Source organism: Anser cygnoides, chromosome W, assembly GCF_040182565.1.
Source record: "Anser cygnoides isolate HZ-2024a breed goose chromosome W, Taihu_goose_T2T_genome, whole genome shotgun sequence".
Lineage (NCBI taxonomy): Eukaryota > Metazoa > Chordata > Aves > Anseriformes > Anatidae > Anser > Anser cygnoides.
Genome location: NC_089911.1, coordinates 3,979,604 through 4,000,064, shown reverse-complemented (window position 1 = coordinate 4,000,064; position 20,461 = coordinate 3,979,604). Strand labels below are relative to the sequence as shown.

The window sequence follows — 20,461 nt, the reverse complement described above, 5'->3', positions numbered from 1 at the left end:
CCCGTGCAAAGGAGATGCAAGCCCCGTGCAAACCCCAATGCAACCCCCGTGCAAAGCAGGTGCAAGGCCCCGTGCAAACACCGTGCAAGCCCCGTGCAAGCCCCGTGCAAAGGAGATGCAAGCGCCGTGCAAGCCCCGTGCAAGCCCCGTGCAAGCCCTGTGCAAAGGAGATGCAAACCCCGTGCAAAGCAGGTGCAAGCCCCATGCAAAGGAGATGCAAGCGCCGTGCAAGCCCCGTGCAAACCCCAATGCAACCCCCGTGCAAAGCAGGTGCAAGCCCCGTGCAAACACCGTGCAAGCCCCGTGCAAGCCCCGTGCAAAGGAGATGCAAGCGCCGTGCAAGCCCCGTGCAAACCCCAATGCAGCCCCCGTGCAAAGCAGGTGCAAGCCCCGTGCAACCCCCGTGCAAAGCAGGTGCAAGCCCCGTGCACCCCCTTGCACCCCCCTTGCACCCCCCGTGCAAGCCCCGCCCCCCCCCGCCCCCCCCGCCCCCCGCCCGGTGCCGCTGCCCGTTGGGTGTTCCCCCCCCCATCCCCTCCCCTCCCCCTCCCTGCCCCCCTCCACACCCCCCCCCAGCCCCCAGGGCCCCCCCCCCCGGGCCTCCCCCCCCCCCCGGGCCCCCCCCGCGCACCGGGGAGGCGGCGCTGCCCCCCCCCCCTCCCCGCCCCGCCGCCTTCCCACGCCCGCAGCCGCCGCCGCCAGCACCGGGCCCGGACCGCGCCGCCCGGCCCCGAGCCCGGTAAAGGCCCCCCGGACCCCCCCCCCCCCCCAACCCCCGGACCCCCCCCCCCTCCACCTCCTCCCCCGCCTCCCATCGCCCCCCTCCTTCCTCCCCCCCCCCCCCCAGGAATGCTCCGGCCGCGGGGATGGACGGGAACCGGCCCCCCCCCCCGGTAGCATCGGGGACCCCCCCCCCCAGACCCCCCCCCCGGACCCCCCGGACCCCCCCCGGACCCCCCTGAGCCCCCCCCGCCCCCCCCCCAGTGATGCTCCAAGGACCCAGCGCCCCCCCCCCTTCCTCTACCCTTCCCCGCCCCCCCATCCCGGACCCCCCCGGACCCCCCCCTTCAGCCCCCCCCCCCACCGGTAGCCCCCCCCCCCCCCCCCCCCCCCCCCCCAGCACCGGGGGGACAGCAGGGCCCGCCCCCCCCCCGGCTCCAGCCACCGGAGAGCCCCCCAGGTCCCCCCTTGGACCCCCCCCCAGAAAAAAACAGCCCCCCCCCAAAAAAACCTTCAGGACCCCCCCCCAGAAAGGCCCAGGACCCCCCAGGACCCCCCCATCTCATAGGGATGCTCCAGGGAGCTGGGGGGGGGGCAGGGAAGGGACCCCCCCTCCAGGGTATGGGGGCTTTAATGGGGGGGGGCTGATATTAAGAGGGGGTCCTTATATTAAGGGGGGTCCTGAAACTGGGGGGGGTCCTTATATTGAGGGGGGTCCTGACATTGGAGGGGGTTCCCGAGATTGAGGGGGGTCCCCATATTAAGGGGGGGGGGTCCTGAAACTGAGGGGGGGGGGTCCTTATATTGAGGGGGTCCTGATATTGGGGGGGGGTTCCTATATTGGGGGAGGGTCCCGAGATTGGGGGGTCCTTATATTGGGGGGGGGTCCTGATATTAAGGGGAGGGTCCTGAGATTGGGGGGTCCTGAGATTGGGGGGGTCCCGTATTAAGGGGGGTCCTGACACTGAGGGGGGTCCCATTATTAAGGGGAGGGTCCTGACACTGGGGGGGGGTCCTGATATTGGGGGGGTCCCAAAATTAAGGAGAGGGTCCCAACATTGAGGGGGGGGGGGTCCCGACATTTGGGGGGGGGGTCCTGATATTGGGGGGTGGGCGCTGAGATGGGGGGGGGCAGGGAGGGCGTGCCTCAGTTTCCCCCCCCCCCCGTGAGTCCTCGTGCGAGGCTGCGGCTGACGCAAGGGGTCCCTGGGGGGGAGGGGGGGCACAAAGGCCCTGGGCTGGGGGGGGGGGAGATCCCTAACGAGCTGCTGCTAATTAGCACCTGCCCCCCCCCCCCCCTCACCCCACCAGGGGCCTCGCACGAGCGTCCTCGTGCAAAGTCACAGCCCCCCCCCCCTCCCGGGGGACGCTGGGCCGGGGGGGGTCTCGGGGGGCTCGTTAGTGCACGGGACGAGAGGTTCGTTAGCGCTGCTGCTAATTAGCCCCCCGGGGAAGGGAGCATGGGGCACTGGGGGGGGGGGGGGAGTGCAAGGCCGGGGCTGCGCGAGGGCACGCGTTGCACGAGGGCATGCGTGTTGCACGCGTTGCACGAGGACATGCGTTGCACGAGGGCGCACGTTGCACGAGGACACTCGTGTTGCGCAGGGGCATGCGTGTTGCACGAGGGTGTGCATTGCACAAGGGGCGCACGTCGCACGAGAGTGTGTGTTGCACAACGGCGGTTGTTGCACGTGTGACTGTTGCACGGGAATGGTGCTTGCACAAGCGTGTGTTGCACAAAGGCGTGCATTGCACGAGGGTGTTTTTTGCAGGATAATGGGTATTGCAGAGGGAGTGTGCATTGCACGAGGGAGCGTGTTGCACGAGGGCAGTTGTTGCATGACCGCAAGCGTCGCAGAGGGCTTGTGTAGCACGAGGGTGTGCATTGCACGAGGGAGGTTGCTGCGCGAGGGTGTGCATTGCACAAGAATGCATTGCACGAGGGTTTGCATTGCACAAGAGTGCGTTGCACAAGGGCGTGCTTTGCACAAGAGTGCACTGCACAAGGGTTTGCACTGCACAAGAGTGTGCTGCACAAGGGCGTGCTTTGCACAAGAGTGCACTGCACAAGGGTTTGCGCTGCACAAGAGTGTGCTGCACAAGGGTGCGCTTTGCACAATAATGTGCTGCACGAGGGCGTGCATTGCACGAGACTGTGTTGCACGAGGGTGTGCGTTGCACGGGAGTGCGTTGCACAAGGGTGTGCACTGCACAAGAGTGCGTTGCACAAGGGTGCGCATTGCACGATAGTGCTGCGCAAGCGTGCTCCTCGCACAAGGGTGGTTACTGCATGCAAGCGTCTGCACGAGCACGTGCATTGCACGAGCGTGGGTGTTGCACGAGGCCGTGCAAGCCCCGCCCTGTTCACACACACCCCTCCCCCCTCTACAGCGGCCCCGGCCCCCCCCGGCCCCCCCCGGGAGCGGCCGCGCGGCGCCGCCATGGGGCCCCGGAGCCGGTAGCGGGGCACGGGGACGGGGACGTCGCACGGGGACATCGCGCACCGGGAGCACCCTGAGGACCGAGGTAGGGGCTGCTGGGGGGGGGGGGCCCAATTATTGTGGGGGGGGGGGGCACCACTGGGGTCACCTTTTGTTGGGGGGGGGCCCTGGGGACACCTATGGGGGTGTTTGGGTCCCCAGGGGTCCTTAGGGTGACATCGGGGGGGCACCAGGACACCTGGGATGGGACGGGGGGGCACATTGGGGTGCACGGTATGGGGGGGGGCTGCCGGGTCCTGGGGGGAGGGGAGTGGCAATGGGGTCCCTTATTATGGGGGTGACAGTGGGGTCCCCTATAGTGAGGGGGTGATTTTGGGGTCCCATATTATGGGGGTGACATTGGGGTCCCGTATTATGGGGGTGGCACTGGGGGCCCCCATTATGGGGGGACATTGGGGTCCCCTGTAGTGAGGGGGGGGTGACGCTGAGGTCCCATCTTATGGGGGTGACAGTGGGGTCCCTTATTGTGGGGGCGACATCGGGGTCCCATATTATGGGGTGACACTGGGGTCCCCTAGGGTGGGGGGTCCCTTATGGTGGGGGTGACATCGGGGGTCTCATATTACGGGGTGACATTGGGGCCCCTTATTATGGGGGTGACATTGGGGTGCTTTATTATGGGGGTGACATTGGGGTCCTTTATTATGGGGGTGACATTGGGGTCCTGTATTACAGGGGTGACATTGGGGTCTCATATTACGGGGTGACATTGGGGTCCCTTATTATGGGGGTGACATTGGGGTCCTTTATTATGGGGGTGACATCGGGGTCCCTTATTATGGGGGTGACATTGGGGTCCTGTGTTACGGGGGTGACATTGGGGTCCCTTATTATGGGGATGATTTTGGGGTCCCGTATTAGGGGGTGACACTGGGTTCCCTTATTATGGGGGTGACGCTGGGGTCCCCTAGAGTGTGGGGGTGACGGTGGGGTCCCATATTACGGGGTAGCACTGGGGTCCCCTATTATGGGGACAACACCGGGGTCCCTACAGTGTGGGGGGGCGACGGTGGGGTCCCCTATGGTGGGGGTCCCTTAGAGTGCCCCCCTCCCAAAAACCCCTCCAGGAACCCGACGTGTGTCTACAGCTCGGGGTGGGGGGTGCCGCTCCCACCCCTTTTTCCCCCGCCCCCCTTTTCCCCTTTTTCCCTCCAGGCCCCCCCATGGCCCCCCTCCCCGCGGGGCCCCCCGGCCTGGGCGCTGGCTCTGCTGGCCTCCCTTTGGGGGGCTGCGCCCCTTGCCCCTCGGTGTGCCGCTGCGCCGGCGGGCGAGTCTACTGCAACGACCGGGGGCTGACGGCCGTCCCGGAGGGCCTCCCCCCGGGGGCCACCACCCTCTTCCTCCAAAACAACCGCATCGGCGACGCCGGCATCCCGCCGCGGCTGGGCCGCCTGCCGGCGCTGCGGGTGCTCTACCTCTACGCCAACGCCTTGGAGCAGCTCCCGGCCCACCTGCCGCCGGCGCTGCGCGAGCTGCACCTGCAGGACAACAACGTGCGGGGGCTCGGGCGGCGGGCCCTGGCCCGCGCCCCTCTCCTGGAGCGCCTGCACCTGGACGACAACTCGGTGTCGGCGGCGGGCATCGAGGAGGACGCCTTCGCCGAGAGCCGCCGCCTGCGCCTCCTCTTCCTCTCGCGCAACCACCTGAGCAGCGTGCCGCCGGGGCTGCCGCCGGCGCTGGAGGAGCTGCGGCTGGACGACAACCGCATCCACACCATCCCGCTGCGGGCCTTCGAGGGCCTGCCGGCCCTGCGGCGCCTGGTGCTGGACGGCAACCTGCTGGCCAACCAGCGGATGGCCGACGACACCTTCAGCCGCCTGCACAACCTCAGCGAGCTCTCGCTGGGCCGCAACGCCCTGGCGGCGCCGCCGGCCAACCTGCCCCGCGCCCGCCTGCGCCGCCTCTCGCTGGCGGCCAACGCCATCAGCCACGTGCCCGCCGGCGCCCTGGCGCGCATGAGGGCCCTCGAGCGCCTCGACCTCTCGGACAACAACCTCAGCACCCTGCCGCGGGGCCTCTTCGACGACCTGGGGAGCCTGAGCCACCTGGGGCTGCGCAACAACCCCTGGTTCTGCGGCTGCAACCTGGCCTGGCTGCGGGACTGGCTGCGGCGCCGGGCGCCGCCGGGGCTGGAGGTGCGGGGTTTGCTGTGCCAGGCGCCCGCCCGCCTGCGGGGGCTGCCGGTGGGGGAGCTGAGGGGGAGATGGACGCCTGCGGGACCCCCGCGCCGGGGGTGGCGGCGGCGTCGCCGGCGGGGGCCGCGGCGGTGCCGGGGGCGGCGGAGGCGCCGGGGGCTCGGGGGCATCGCCGGGGGCCGCGGCGGCGTCGCCGGGGCTGGCGGCGGGGCTCTGGGTGCAGTCGGCCCCCGGGGGGCCCTGAAGGTGCGATGGCCGCCGGCCCCCCCCGGCGCTTCCTTACGGCTCAGCTGGCTTCGGCCCGGGGGGCGCGGTGACCGAGACCCTGGTGCGAGGCGAGAGGGGGAGTACGTGGTGACGGCGCTGCAGCCCCACGCCGCTTACCGCGTCTGCCTCTCGGCCCTGGACGCCCCGGGGCGCCCCCGCTCTGCGCCCAAGCTCGGGCCGGGGGGACCCCGAGGGCCCCCCCGCCCCGTGCCAACCCCCGGGTTTGCCCCGGGCGGCGGCGGGGGAGCGGCGGCGGCGGCGGTTTTGGCCCTGGGGGTGCTGGGGGGTGCTGGCAGAGGAGGCGGAGGAGGAGGTGGGGGCGCGGGGGGCCCCCCCCCACGCACCGGGGGGGGCTGCTAAAATAGGGGGAGGCGGGGGGGGGCTGGCGCTGCGACCCCTCCGGGCCCCCCCGACGAGGGCGGCATCCGCACCGTCTTCCCCCCCCGCCGCCGCCGCCGCCGCCCCCCCCCGCCGCCGCCCCCCCCCGGGGCCAGGGGGCACCGGGGGGGGGGCGGGTGCCCCACGGCGGCGGCGGGGGGGTCGTGAAAGGGGGGGGGGAGGGGGGGCCTTGGCGCCCCCGCCCCCGCGTTTCGGGGACTGCCCCGCTTCGGGGACCCCCTTAGGGGATATCTGGGGACCCCCCCCCCCCAGTTTGGGGCGCGTTGGGGTCCCCCCCCTGCTTGGGACACATTTGGGGACCCCCCTCAAGGAACACTTTGGGGGCGTCCTCCTTTAGGGGACATTTTGGGGACCCCCCTTTTAGGGGACAATTTGGGGACCTTCCCATTAAGGAACACTTTGGGCCCCCCGTTTAGGGGACATTTTGGGGACCCCCCCTTAAGGAACCCTTTGGGGCCCCCCCTTTGGGGGACAATTTGGGGCCCCCCTTTAGGGGACATTTTGGGGACCCCCCCCTTTAGGGGACAATTCGGGCCCCCCCCTTAAGGAACACTTAGGGGACCCCCTTTTAGGGGATATTTTGGGGACCCCCCCTTAAGGGGCATTTTGGGGGGGGGTCCCATAAGGATGCTTTGCCCCCCCCCATTGGGGTCCCCCACGAGGACACTTTGGGCCCTCCCCCTTTGTGGCCCCCCCTTGGGGACCCCCACGCCCCCCCCCCCCCCACTTCAAGGACATTTGGGGCTGCCCCCCACCCCGCCAAGGACATTTGTGGGGTCCTCCCCCCAACCTCCCTTTTTGGGGCAGTTTGACTTTTTTTAAGCAGCTTTTGGGTTGATTTTAGTTTTTTTTCGACGCCGCTTTGGGGGTAAAAAGGCGGATTTTGGTGCGGGGCTGGGGGGGGGGACACACACAGGACAGGCCCCCCCCCGAACCAGATCCGCGCCTACCAAAGTGCCCCCCCCCCCCGAGGTGCCTTCACCCCCCCCCCCCCCAGGGGCCGGCGGGGAAATTTTGGGGCGAAAAGGACGAAAATGGGCAAAAGCGCCCCGAGGGGCCGGGCCCCCCCCCCAAATAAAAGCGGCGGCTCCTTTTCCCTGCGGTGCCTCCTTCCTGGGCTATTGGGGGGGGGGGGGCACACGCGCGTGCAAGGGGGTGTGAAGGCAGGGGGCGGGGCTTGCACGAGGGGCGGGGCTTGCACAATTGGGGGGGTGCACGAGGGGCGGGGGGGGTCCGTAGGTTTTTGGGGATGGGTCTTGGGGGGGGGGGGGGGGGCGGGGGGGGCGGACACGGGGGGGGGGGCACAGTTGTGTTACACGAGGGGTCACGTGACGGTCATGTGATGGTCACGTGACACCCCCCCCATCCTGCCCCCCCAAAAAAGGGGCAGGGAAGGCCCGGGCGGGGGGGGAGAGACACCTTTAAATCCCCCCCCCCCCCCCCCGTGTGCAAGCCCCCCTGGCGGGCAAGCCCCGCCCCCCTGGTGCAAGCCCCGCCCCCTCGTGCAAGCCCCGCCCCCGTTGGGCTCAAGCCCCGCCCCTTGTTTAAGCCCCGCCCCCCTCCCCGAGGCCGCCCCGCCGCGGGGCGGCGCCCTCGCGCCCCAGCCCCGCCCCCCTCCCTTCTGATTGGCACCGCTCGCAGCCAATGGGAGGGGTGGAAAATTCCAGAAGGCCAGGCAGGGCTCTCGCCAATGGGGCGGCGAGCCGCCGCCCGCCGCGGCCAATCAGCGCGCGGGGCGGGCCTTCGCCGCCGGCTTCCGGCGAGGAGGCGGGGCGCGGAGGGGCGGGCGCCGCTCCCGGGCTCAGCCAATGGCGGGGCGCGCTCCTCGGCGGCGGCCAATGGGAGGGCGCGTGGGCGCGGGCGGGCGGGGCCGGCGGCCAATGGGCGGCGGGGGGCGGGGCGCGAGGCTTCTAGCAGCTTCCAGAAGGCGGCGCGAGGCGGCGGGCGCGGAGCGGAGCGGAACCGGCGCCGCCATGGAGGAGGTGGGGGCGGGGGGCGTCCGAGGGGGCCCTGGGGGGCTCTGGGGACCCTGGGGCGGCTCTGGGGGGCTGCGAGGCGCTCTGAGGAGTCCTGAGGGGGCTGCGGGGGTTCTGGGGGGCTTCGGGGGGTCTTGAGGGGCCTGGGGGGTTCTGAGGGGGTCTTGAGGGCTTCGGGGCGTCCTGACGGGATTCTGGGGTCCTGGGGCGGTTCTGAGGGGGCCTGGGGGGCTTCGGGGGGCTCCGAGGGGTCGTGAGGAAGCCGGGGGAAGGCTTCGGGGGGTCCTGAAGGGGTCCTTGGGGCTCCGGGGGGCTCTAGGGGTCCTGAGGTGGCTGTGAGGGGTCCTGAGAGGGCTGGGGGGCCTGAGGGGGACGTGGGGGTCCTGGGGTGGCTCTGGGGGGCTTCGGGGGTTCTGAGGGGCCCGGGGGGAGGTTCCGAGGGGGCCTGGAGGGCTTCAGGGGGTCCTAAGGGGGCTCTGGGGGTCCAGGGGCGTCTCTGAGGGTGGCTGGGGGCTTCGGAGGGTCCTGAGGGGGCTTTGGGGGTCCTGGGGTGGTTCTGGGGGGCTCCGGGGCGTTCTGAGGGGCCCTGGGGGCTTCGGGGGGGGGCTTCGGGGGCCATGGGGGTTCTGGAAGGGCTTCGGGGGCTACTAAGGGGCCTTAAAGAAGCAGTGGGGCTCTCCGCGGATCCTGGGGGGCCCTGAGGGGGCCTGGGGGGCTTAGAGGGGTCCTGGGGCGGTTCTGGGGGGATCTGGAGGTTTTGAGGCGGATCTGAGGGGCCTTCGGGGGGTCCTGAGGGGGCTCCGGGGGTCTTGGGACGGCCCGGGGGGCGTTCGAGGGGTCTTGAGGGATCCTAAGAAGGTCCTGGGGGGTCTTTGGGGGTCCGGGGGGGGGGGGGTCTGAGGGGCTGGGGGCGGCTTTGGGGGCTTCTGAGGGGGCTTCCGGGGTCCTGCGGCCAGGCAGTGGGGCAGGGAGGGATCGGAGGGGTCCGGGAGGAGGGGGTTTGGGGTCCTAGAACGGGTCTGGGGGTGTCCCGAGGGGGTTTTGGGGTCCCAGAACGGGTTTGAGGGGGTTTGGGGTCCTAGAACGGGTCTGGGGGTGTCCTGAGGCGGGTCTGGGGTCTTGGTGGGCTTTGTAAAGGGGTCCTGGGGAGGTTCGGGGTCCCAGAGTGGATCTGGGGGGCCTGGGGGCTGCTGAAAAGGGTCCTGGGGGGGGGGGGTTGGGGGCCACAGAGCGGGGCTGGGGGGTTTGAGGGGTCTGGGGGTGTTGTGGGGGGTCCTGAAGGGGGTCCTGAGGCGTCTGGGGTCCCTGAGTGGGGCCGGGGGTTGTTGGGGGCACTGGGAGGGTCCCTCCCCGTGCCTTACGTTTACGCTGCGTTTTTCTTGGTTTTCACCATTTTTTCCCCATATTTCTGTTTTTCCCCGCTCCTCATCCTCGCTGCCTCCTCTTCCTCACCTCGCCGTCGGCCTGCTCCTTTTCCCAATCCTCTCCCTGGGCTCTTTCCCCTTTATTTTATTTTTCCTTTTCTGCCATTTTTCATTCTGTTTTTCTCTGTTTTTTTTTCTATTTCATCACTTTTTATTTTGCTTTTTCTCCTTTTTTTTTAACTTTTTATATTTTTTTTTATTATTTTTATTTCATTGTTCTTTACGTGGTTTTCATCTTTGCTTCTTATTTTTCTTTTTCATTTCATTTTTCTCCCCCATTTAATATTTCTCCCCATACTCTTCCTCACTCCTTTTCCTTTTTCCACGTCCTTCCTCATCTTTTCCCTCACCTCATGCTCTTCATTCTCCCTTCTTTTTTCTTCCTCACCGTCTCTCTATACTCTTCCTCACTCCCTGCACCTCCCCACGCCCTTCCTCACCTCCTCCCTCACCCTGCTCTCTTCATCCTCATCCCCTCCTCTTCCTCCTCACCTCCTCCTTGTCCCCATACTCTTCCTCACTCCTTTTTGTCTTCTTATGGTGCCCTTCCTCACTTCCCCATGCTCTTCATCCTCATCCCCTCCTCTTCTCCCCATTACTCTTTCTCCCCATACTCTTCCTTATTCCTTCTTCCACTTCCCCGTGCCCTTCCTCGCTCACTCCTCTTCTTCCTCGCTTGCTTCTCTTCTTCCTCCCCTCCTCCTTCCTCCCATACTCTTGTTCATTCCTTCCACCTCCCCATGCCCTTCCTCACCTCCTCCCTCACCCTGTGCTCTTCATCCTCCCTTCTTCTTCCTCACTTTCTCCCCATTCTCTTCCTCGCTTCTTGCTCATCTCCTTCCTCATCTTGTTCTCTTCCTCCCCTTTTCTCAATACTCTTCCTCACTCCTTTTACTTCCTCACGCCCTTCCTCACCTCCTCCCTCACCTTGCGTTCTTCATTCTCGCTTTCCTTTTCTTCCTCATTTTCTGCTCATACTCTTCCTCACTCCATCTTCTACCTCCTCATGCTCTTCCTCTCCTCCTCCTTCACCCTGTGCTCTTCATGCTTACTCCATGCTCTTCTTCCTCCCCTTCTTTCCATACTCTTCCTCGCTCATTTTACTTTCTTATGCCCTTCCTCCTCTCCTTCCTCACTCTGCTCTCTTCATCCTCACTCCTTCCTCCTCTTCCTCGCCTTTTCCCCATCCTCTTCCTCACTCCATCTTTCCCCTCCCCGTGCTCTTCCTCACCTCCTCTCTCACCCTGTCCTCTTCATCCTCGTTTCCTCGCCTGTTGCTTTTTCCCATCCTCTTCCTCACTCCTTCCTCCCCTCCTCCCTCACCCTGTGCTCTTTTCATCCCCACTCCCTCCTCTTCCTCTTCCTCCCTATCCTCTCCCCATCCTCTTCCTCACTGCCCTTCCTCCCCCCTCACCCTGCCCTCTTCATCCCCACTCCCTCCTCTTCTTCCTCCCCTTCTCCCCATCTCTTCCTCATTCCTTCCTCCCCTTCCTCATCCTCCCTCACCCTGTCCTCTTCATCCCCACTCCTTCCTCCTCTTCCTCACTCCATCTTCCCCCTCACCGTGCTCTTCCTCACTCCTCCTCTCTCACCCTGTCCTCTTCATCGTTTCCTCACTCCTTCCTCCCCTCCTCCCTCACCCTGCCCTCTTCATTCTCACTCCCTCCTCTTCTTCCTCCCCTTCTCCCCATCTCTTCCTCACTCCTCCCTCCCCTCCTCCCTCACCCTGTACTCTTCATCCCCACTCCTCCTCTTCCTCCTCCCCTTCTCCCCATCCCCTTCCTCCCCTCCTCCCTCACCCTGCCCTCTTCATCCTCACTCCCTCCTCTTCTTCCTCCTTCTCCCCATCCTCTTCCTCGCTCCTCCCTCCCCTTCCTCCTTCCCCCCTCCTCCTCCTCCCCTTCCTCCTCCTCCTCCTCCTCCCCCGCCAGGCGCAGGCGCTGAAGGAGCGGGGCAACCGGGCGCTGGCGGCGGGGACATCGGGGGGCCGTGCGGCACTACACGGCCGCCATCGCCCTGGACGGCCGCAACCACGTCCTCTACAGCAACCGCGCCGGCCGCCTACGCGCGCCAGGGCGACTACGGCCGGGCGCTGGCCGACGCCTGCCGCACCGTCGAGCTGCGCCCCGACTGGGCCAAGGTGAGCCCGTTTTGGGGGTTTCGGGGGTTTGGGGGTTTCGGGGGGGGTTTTTGTAACGCCGGTGTCGCCCCCGCGCAGGGCTACTCGCGCAAGGCGGCGGCGCTGGAGTTCCTGAACCGCTTCGAGGAGGCCAAGGCCACGTACGAGGAGGGGCTGAAGCACGAGCCGGGCAACGCGCAGCTGCGCGAGGGGCTGCACAACATGGAGGCCAGGCTGGCCGGTGAGGGGGCTGGGGGGCTCGGGGAGGGGCTATGGGGGGTTCTGGGGGGGGGTTGGGGGGTCCTGGAGTGGGGCCGGGGCACCCTGAGGGGGTTTCGGGGGTCCTGGAGTGGGGGTGGGGGGTTCTGAGGGGGTTTGGGGGTCCTGGAGTGGGGGGGGGACCCTGAGGGGGTTTGGGGTCCTGGAGTGGGGCTGGGGGCACCCTGAGGGGGTTTGGGGGTCCTAGAGCAGGGCTGGGGGGTTCTGAGGGGGTTTGGGGTCCTAGAGCAGGGCTGGGGGGGTTCTGAGGGGGTTTGGGGAGTCCTGGAGTGGGGGTGGGGGTTCTGAGGGGGTTTGGGGGTCCTGGAGTGGGGGTGGGGGGTTCTGAGGGGGTTTGGGGGTCCTGGAGTGGGGCCGGGGCACCCTGAGGGGATTTCGGGGTTCTAGAGCGAGGCTGGGGGGTTCTGAGGGTGTTTGGGGGTCCTAGAGCGGGGCTGGGGGCACCCTGAGGGGGTTTGGGGAGTCCTGGAGTGGAGGTGGGGGGTTCTGAGGGGGTTTGGGGGGTCCTGGAGTGGAGGTGGGGGGTTCTGAGGGAGTTTGGGGGCCCTGGAGTGGGGCTGGGGGGGGTTCTCAGGGGGTTTGGGGGTTCTGGAGTGGGGCTGGGGGGTTCTGGGGAGTCTTGGGGGTCCTGGAGTGGGGGGGGCTGGAAGGGGTTTGGGAAGTCATGGAGTGGGGGTGGGGGTGTTCTGGGGGGGTTTGGGGGTCGTGGAGTGGGGCTGGGGGCATCCTGAGGGGATTTCGGGGTTCTAGAGTGGGGGTGGGGGCACCCTGAGGGGGTTTGGGGGCCCTGGAGTGGGGTTTGGGGGTCCCATTGTGGGGCTGGGGGTGTCCTGAGGGGGTTTTGGGGTTCTAGAGAGGGGTTGGGGGTGTTCTGAGGGGGTTTGGGGGGTCCCGTTGTGGGGCTGGGGGCACCCTGAGGGGTCTGGGGGTGCCATTGTGGGGTTGGGGGGGTTCTGAGGGGGTTTGGGGGGAGGTCCTGGAGTGGGTCCCAAAATGGGGTTTCCCGAGGGGGTTTTGGGGTCCCATCAGAGGGCTTGGGGGGGTTCTGAGTGGATTTCGGGGTCCCATTGTGGGGTTGGGGGCACCCGAGGATGTTTGCGGGTTCTGGGTGGATTTTGGGGTTCCTGAGGGGGTTTGGAGGTCCTAGAGTAGGGATGGGGGTGTCCTGAGGGGCTTTGGGGGTCCTGGAATGGGGCTGGGGGCGTCCTGAGCAGGTCTGGGGGTCCTAGAATGGGACGGGGGGGGTTCTGAGACGGTTTGGGGGTCCCAGAGCGGGATTGGGGGGTTCCCTGAGGGGTTTTGGGGTGCTAGAGTGGGCTGGGGGGGGGTTGGGGGTCGCAGAGTGGGTCTGGGGGCACCCTGAGGGGGTTTTGGGGTCCCAGAGCGGGTCAGAGGGAACTTTGGGACACCTTAGGGTTCTAGAATGAGGCTGGGGGCTCCGTGAGGAGCTTTGGGGGGTCCCAGAGCGGGGTTTTGGGGGGGGTCCCAAAATGGGGTTTTGGGGGGGGGGGGGGAGGTCCCAGGGCCAAGTTTTGGGGTCCCAAAATGGGGTTTTGAGGTCCCAGAGCGGGGTTTTGGGGGGGGGGTCCTAGAGTCCCAGCAGCAGGGTTTTGGGGTCCCAAATGAGGTTTTTGGGGGTCCCAGAGCGGGGTTTTGGGTCCCAAAATAGGGTTTTGAGGGGGTCCCAGGGCAGGGTTTTGGGTCCTGAAATGAGGTTTTGGGGTCTCAGAGTGGGGTTTTGGGGTCCCAAAATGGGGTTTTGGGAAGGTTCCAGAGTGGGGTTTTGAGGTCCCTGAATGAGGTTTTGGGGTCATCCCAGAGCAGGGTTTTGGGTCCCAAAATGGGATTTTGGGGAGGTCCCAGAGCAGGGTTTTGGGGGGGGGGGTCCTAGGGCGGGGTTTTGGGGTCCCAAATGAGGTTTTGGGGGGTCCCGGGGCAGGGTTTTGGGGTCCCAAAATGAGGTTTTTGGGGGGTCCCAGAGCGGGGTTTTGGGTTCCAAAATGAGGTTTTGGGGAGGTCCCAGGGAAGGGTTTTGGGGTCCCAAAATGAGGTTTTGGGGTCCCAGAGCGGGGCTGACGGATCCTGAACGGAGGACTCCGGTCCCAGAGTGGGATCTGTTGGGGGGTTTTGGGGGTCCCGTCCCCTGATGTGCCCCCCCGTGCCCCCCAGAGCGGAAGCTGCTGAACCCCTTCAGCGTGCCCAACCTGTACGCCAAGCTGGAGGCGGACCCCCGGACGCGGGCGCTGCTGGGGGACCCCAGCTACCGGGAGCTGCTGGAGCAGCTGCGCACCCAGCCCGCCGAGCTCGGCACGTGCGTGGGGGGCCGGAGAGAGGGAGCTGGGGGGTTGGGGGGCCGGGGGGGGTTTGGGGGCGTTCGGGGGGAGTTGGGGGGTGTTGGGGGGGTATTGGGGGGTGTTTGGATGGGGGTTGGGGGATTCGGGGGCGTTCGGGGGGAATCGGGGCGGGGGTGGTTGGGGCGGGGGGGGTTGGGGGGAGTTGGGGTTGTTTGGATGGGGTTTGGGGGAGTTGGGGGGTGGTTGGGGGGATTTGGGGGCATTTGGGGGGGGGTTTGGGGGCGTTCGGGGGTGAGTTGGGGGATTGGGGGAGTTGCGGTGGCATTGGGGGGGATTAGGGGAGTTGGGGGGGGATTGGGGGGGTTTTGGGGGTGTTCGGTGGGGGATTGGGGGAGTTGGAGTGGCAGTGGGGGGGCGTTGGGGGGGGATTGGGGGAGTTGGGGGGTATTGGGGGGATTTGGGGAGTTGGGGTGGGGTTTGGGGGGCATTGGGGGGGTTTAGAGGAGATTTGGGGGATTTGGGGCCGTTGGGGAGTGTTAGGGGGAGTTTGGGGGGTGGATTGGGGGGAATTGGGGGTGGGTTTGGATGGGGTTTGGGGGGATTGGGGGGAGTTGGGGTGGGGTTGGGGGAGTTGGGGTGGGGTTAGGGTGGGAGCTGGGGGTGTTAGGGGATGATTTGGGGTGCTATGGTGGCGTTGGAGGGGAACTGGGGGTGTTAGGGTGGGGTTTGGGGGGATTGGGGGTTAGGATGGGGTTTGGGGGAGATTTTGGGGGCTGGGGGGAGTTGGGGTAGGATTTGGGGCAGGTTTTTGGGGGGTTTTGCTAAGTTTTGTGGTGCCAAGGAGGAGCTGGGGCAGGTTTTGGGGGGGTTGGGGCAGGTTTTGGGGGTGCCAAGGGGGATTTGGGGTGGGTTTGGGGGGATTTGGGGTAGGTTTGGGGGGATTAACACGGAATTTGGAACAGTTTTGGGGCTGTTGACGTGGGGTTTGGGGCAGGTTTTTGGGGCTGGGCTGCCGCGGTGGGGATCGGCCCCCTCCCCGAGACCCCGAGCAGTCTGGGGGGGGTGCCGGAGGGGGTGTGCCGCAGGACCCGAGGGGGTTTTTGGGGGGTCCCACCCACATTTCCCCCCACCCCCCAGGAAGCTGCAGGACCCGCGGGTGATGACGACGCTGAGCGTGCTGCTGGGGGTGGACCTGAGCGGGGCCGAGGAAGAGGAGGAAGCCATGTCCCCCCCGCCCCCCGCAGCCCCCGGCCCGACCCGCGCCCCGAACCCATGCAGCAGGACCTCCCGGAGAACAAGAAGCAGGTCAGGACCCCCCAAAATCCCCCAAATTAATTTGGGGGGGGGGGCTGCGTACCCACCGCCCCCACCCGCAGGCGCAGCAGGAGAAGGAGCAGGGCAACGCCGCCTACAAGCGCAAGGACTTCGCCGCCGCCCTGGCGCACTACGACCGCGCCCAGGAGCTGGACCCCACCAACATGACCTACATCACCAACCAGGCGGGTGAGTGCCGCCCCGGGGGGGCTTTGGGACCCCAAATCCCCCCCACACCCTAATTTCCCCCCCCCGCAGCCGTTTATTTCGAGAAGGGCGACTACGACCGGTGCCGCGAGCTGTGCGAGAAGGCCATCGAGGTGGGCAGGGAGAACAGAGAGGACTACAGGCAGATCGCTAAGTGAGTGGGGAGCCCTCTGCTTTTTTTTTTTTTTAACGAGGCGGGGGGGCGTTTTTGGAGACCCTCGGCACCCCCAAAACGTCGCCGTGCCCCCACCCCACCCCCCCCCCCAACCGCAGGGCGTACGCCCGCATCGGCAACTCGTACTTCAAGGAGGAGCGCTACAAGGACGCCGTCCACTTCTACAACAAGTCCCTGGCCGAGCACCGCACGCCCGACGTGCTCAAGAAGTGCCAGCAGGTACCCCTGGGGGTCTCGGGGGCTTGGGGGGGGGTTAAATAGGGCGCGGGCCCCCCCTCGAACCCCCCTTCCTCGCGTCGTGCAGGCGGAGAAGATCCTAAAGGAGCAGGAGCGGCTGGCGTACATCGACCCCGACCTGGCGCTGGAGGAGAAGAACAAGGGTAACGAATGCTTCCAGAAAGGTGAGTTGGGGGGGTTTTGGGGGCCGGGGGTCCCCAAAACGCAGGGCTGACCCCTGGTGTCCCCCCCTCACCCCCAGGGGATTATCCCCGCGCCATGAAGCACTACAGCGAGGCGATCCGGCGCAACCCGCACGACGCCAAGCTGTACAGCAACCGCGCCGCCTGCTACACCAAGCTGCTCGAGTTCCCCCTGGCGCTGAAGGTGGGGGGCGCCGGGGGGGGTTTGGGGGTGCTGGGGGTGCCGGGGGGCTGGGGGGCACCACGAGCTCCTTTTGGGGGGCTTCGGGGGTCACCCAAGGGGTCTGGGGGCCTGGTTTGGGGGGTTTGGGGGTCATCCAAAGGGTTTGGGGATGTGTTTTGGGATTCAGGGGTCACCCAAGGGGTCTGAGGACCTGGTTTTGGGGTTCAGGAGTCACCCAAGGAGTTTGGGGGCCTGGTTTGGGGGCTTTGGGGGTCATCCAAAGGGTTTGGGGATGTGTTTTGGGGTTTGGGGGTCTGAGGACCTGGTTTTGGGGTTTGGGGGTCACCCAAAGGGGTCTGAGGACCTGGTTTGGGGGTTCAGGGGTCACACAAGGGGTTTGGGGGTGTGTTTTGGGGTTCGGGGGTCACCCACGGGGGTCTGAGGGCCTGGTTTTGGGGTGCAGGGGTCACCCAAGGGGGTCTGAGGACCTGGTTTTGGGGTCCAGGGGTCACCCAAGGGGGTCTGAGGACCTGGTTTGGGGGTTCAGGGGTCACCCAAGGGGGTCTGAGGGCCTGGTTTTGGGGTTCAGGGGTCACCCAAGGGGTTTGGGGATGTGTTTTGGGGTTCAGCTCAGGGTCTTGGGGTGCCCTTGGCCACTCTGGGCTCACCCTAGCAGGTGCCTGAGGGCTTTGATGCCCCCCACGAATTTTTGGGGTGCCCCCCACGAATTTTTGGGGTGCCCCCATGAAATTCTGGGGTGCCCCCCACGATTTTTGCGGTGCCCCCCCCCATTTTTCCCTCCCTCCCCCAGGACTGCGAGGAATGCATCCGCCTGGAGCCCACCTTCAGTGAGTTGCACCCTGGGTTGGGGGGGGGCGGGGGTTGAGCTGGAGTGAGTGCGTGTGGGGGGGCTTATCCAGCCGGGGGGGGCTTTTTGGGGTGCTGACCCCCCCAATTTACGTGCCCCCCCCCAGTCAAGGGCTACACCCGCAAGGCGGCGGCGCTGGAGGCGATGAAGGACTACAGCAAAGCCATGGACGTCTACCAGCGCGCCCTCGACCTCGACGCCGCCTGTAAGGTGAGACCCCCTGCCCCCAGCCCCGGGGACCCCCCAAATTGTCCCGGGGGGGCTTGACGGTGACCCCCCCGTCGTTTTTATGCCCGTTTCCCCCCCCCCAGGAGGCCGCCGAGGGCTACCAGCGCTGCCTGCTGGCCCAGTACAACCGCAACGACAACCCCGAGGAGGTGAAGCGGCGCGCCATGGCCGACCCCGAGGTGCAGCAGATCATGAGCGACCCCGCCATGCGCCTCATCCTCGAGCAGATGCAGAAGGACCCCCAGGCCCTCAGCGAGTGAGTGCGGACCCCCCGCCCCCCCTGCGCCCCCCGGGGGTCCCCACGTGTCCCCAAAGTGTCACACCAGGGTCCCCGGGTGGCCCTGAGGCGGCACCGGGTGGCCCCGGTGCTCCACGGGGTGCCCCACGCTGTGCTCTGGTTGTCCTGGTGTTGCTCGGAGCTGGTGGGGGTTGTGGGGAGGGTCCCCAGAATCTCGTGGGGTGCCCCTGGGGGTCCCCAAAGTGTCCCCCCATGTCCCCGAGGTGTCACAGGGGTCCCCGAGGTGGCCCTGAGGTGTCACAGGGGGTCCCCAGTGCTCCACAGGGTGCCCCACACTGTGCTCTGGTTGTCCTGGTGTTGCTCGGAGCTGGTGGGGGGTCGTGGGGAGGGTCCCCAGAACCTCGTGGGGTGTCACAGGGGGTCCCCAAAGTGTCCCTGGGTGTCCCCAAGGTGTCACCAGGGGTCCCCAAAGTGTCCCCACATGTCCCCGAGGTGTCACAGGGTGTTACTGGGTGTCCCCGGTGCTCCACAGGGTGCCCCACACTGTGCTCTGGTTGTCCTGGTGTTGCTTGGAGCTGCTGGGGGTTGTGGGGAGGGTCCCCAGAACCTCTTGGGGTGTCCCTGGGGGTCCCCAAGGTGTCACCAAGGGTCCCCAAAGTGTCCCCACACGTCCCCGAGGTGTCACAGGGGGTCCCTGAGGTGTCACAGGGGGTCCCCAGTGCTCCATGGGGTGCCCCACGCTGTGCTCTGGTCGTCCTGGTGTTGCTCGGAGCTGGTGGGGGGTGGTGGGGAGGGTCCCCAGAACCTCGTGGGGTGCCCCTGGGGGTCCCCAAAGTGTCCCCCAACGTCCCTGAGGTGTCACAGGGGGTCCCTGAGGTGTCACAGGGGGTCCCCAGTGGTCCATGGGGTGCCCCACGCTGTGCTTTGGTCACGCTGCTGTTGCTTGGAGGTGGTGGGGAGGGTCCCCAGAATCTCGTGGGGTGTCCCTGGGGGTCCCCAAGGTGTCACCAGGGGTCCCCAGAGTGTCCCCACGGGGCTCTGAGGTGTCACAGGGGGTACCTGAGGTGTCACAGGGGGGCCCTAGGGTGTCCCTGAGGTGTCACAGGGTGTCCCCAGTGCTCCACGGGGTGCCCTACGCTGTGCTCTGGTCATGCTGGTGTTGCTCGGAGCTGGTGGGGGGTCGTGGGGAGGGTCCCCAGAACCTCGTGGGGCGCCCCTGGGGGTCCCCAAGGTGTCACCAGAGGTCCCCAAAGTGTCCCCACATGTCCCTGAGGTGTCACAGGGGTCCCCGAGGTGTCACAGGCGGGTCCCCAGTGGTCCATGGGGGTTGTCGTGCTGTGCTCTGGTTGTCCTGGTGTTGCTCAGAGCTGCTGGGGGGTCATGGAGAGGGTCCCCAGAACCTCGTGGGGTGTCACAGGGGGTCCCCAAAGTGTCCCCACATGTCCCCGAGGTGTCACAGGGGGTCCCCAGGTGTCCCCAAAGTGTCACACCGGGGTCCCCAGGTGGCCCCGAGGCGGCACCGGGTGGCCCCGCCGGTGCTCCACGGGGGGCCACGGTGGTGTTGCTTTGAGGTGGTGGGGAGGGTCCCCAGAACATTTTGGGGTGCCCCTGGGGGTCCCCAAAGTGTCCCCATGTGTCCCTGAGGTGTCACAGGGGGTCCCCGAGGTGTCACAGGGTGTTACTGGGTGGCCCCGGTGCTCCACGGGGTGCCCCACGCTGTGCTCTGGCCATACTGGTGTTGCTCAGAGCTGGTTGGGGGTCATGGGGAGGGTCCCCAGAACCTCGTGGGGCACCCCTGGGCGTCCCCAAGGTGTCACCAAGGGTCCCCAAAGTGTCCCCACATGTCCCCGAGGTGTCACAGGGGGTCCCCGAGGTGCCACAGGGGGTCCCCAAGGTGTCCCCGTGTGTCCCCAGTGCCCCACGCTGCGCTCTGGTCACCCTGGCGTTGCCCGCAGCTGCTTCGGGGGGGTCGTGGGGAGGGTCCCCCAAACCTCGTGGAGGTGTCCCCAGGGTGTCCCAGCATGTCCCTGGGGTGTCACCGGGTGCCCCCAGCACCTTGTGGGGGCCCCCCAGGGTCCCCAACATGTCACCGGGTCCCCAGCCACCCCCCCCATAACACCCACGCTTGTCCCCCTGCCCTGCTGTTGCGTGAAGTCCCGGGGTCCCTGAGGCCCCTCCCCGTCACCACCTCCCTTGGGGCCACGAGGGGGGCGGGGGGGGGGGGTCTGGGGGCATGGGGGGGTGCCCGGGGGTCCCCGTGCCCCCCCCCAACCTTCTTGTCCCCCCCAGGCACCTCAAGAACCCCGTCATCGCCCAGAAGATCCAGAAGCTGATGGACGTTGGGCTGATTGCCATCCGGTGATGTCACCGACCCCGTGTCCCCCCCCGACACCCCCTGGGGACCCCCCCCTTTAAAATTTAAGGGGGGGGGGCGTTGGAGGGCCCTGCTCGCCTCCCACCCCCCCCCTGCCCCGGGGGGGGGGGAAGCAGGGACCCCCCCCACACACATCGCGAGGCCGTGGGGACACCGGAGATGCTGCAGCCCCGTGGGGGGGGCGGAGAGTGGCCGGGGGTCTCAGGGTACCCCCAGAGGGTGTTTGGGGTCCCTGGGGGGGGGGGGGTCGTGGGGTGCTGCCCCCCCACCGCCCCCCCCCCCACTCAAATTGTCTCGGTTTTGGGTCGCCGCGGCCCCAATAAAGAGCGGAGCAGTTGCCCAGGCCCAGCCTCTTGTGGGG

At 67.2% G+C, this 20,461-nt stretch overlaps 2 protein-coding genes across 2 annotated transcripts; both read left to right on the top strand.

Annotated features, from left to right (window-relative positions):
* The first annotated feature begins 4,357 nt into the window (after window positions 1-4,357).
* LOC136788558 (leucine-rich repeat transmembrane protein FLRT1-like) lies at window positions 4,358-5,983 on the top strand. The gene has a single exon (XM_066987118.1). The coding sequence runs from the start codon at window positions 4,385-4,387 to the stop codon at window positions 5,981-5,983; it is 1,599 nt and encodes a 532-aa protein (XP_066843219.1). The 5' UTR covers window positions 4,358-4,384.
* A 1,714-nt stretch (window positions 5,984-7,697) lies between these two features.
* LOC136788780 (stress-induced-phosphoprotein 1-like) lies at window positions 7,698-20,278 on the top strand. Its single transcript, XM_066987460.1, is given in 15 exon segments — window positions 7,698-8,004; window positions 11,354-11,562; window positions 11,641-11,782; window positions 13,990-14,131; window positions 15,252-15,352; window positions 15,355-15,419; window positions 15,491-15,617; window positions 15,687-15,789; window positions 15,909-16,029; window positions 16,115-16,211; window positions 16,289-16,413; window positions 17,204-17,240; window positions 17,367-17,470; window positions 17,572-17,744; window positions 20,016-20,278. Coding segments are annotated over 15 exon segments (1,911 nt in total). The 5' UTR covers window positions 7,698-7,712; the 3' UTR covers window positions 20,089-20,278.
* The last annotated feature ends 183 nt before the right edge of the window (window positions 20,279-20,461 follow it).

Bases quoted from the DNA above. Each gene is read 5' to 3' on its own strand.
- LOC136788558 (XM_066987118.1), top strand. From the start codon at position 4,385: ATGGCCCCCCTCCCCGCGGGGCCCCCCGGCCTGGGCGCTGGCTCTGCT.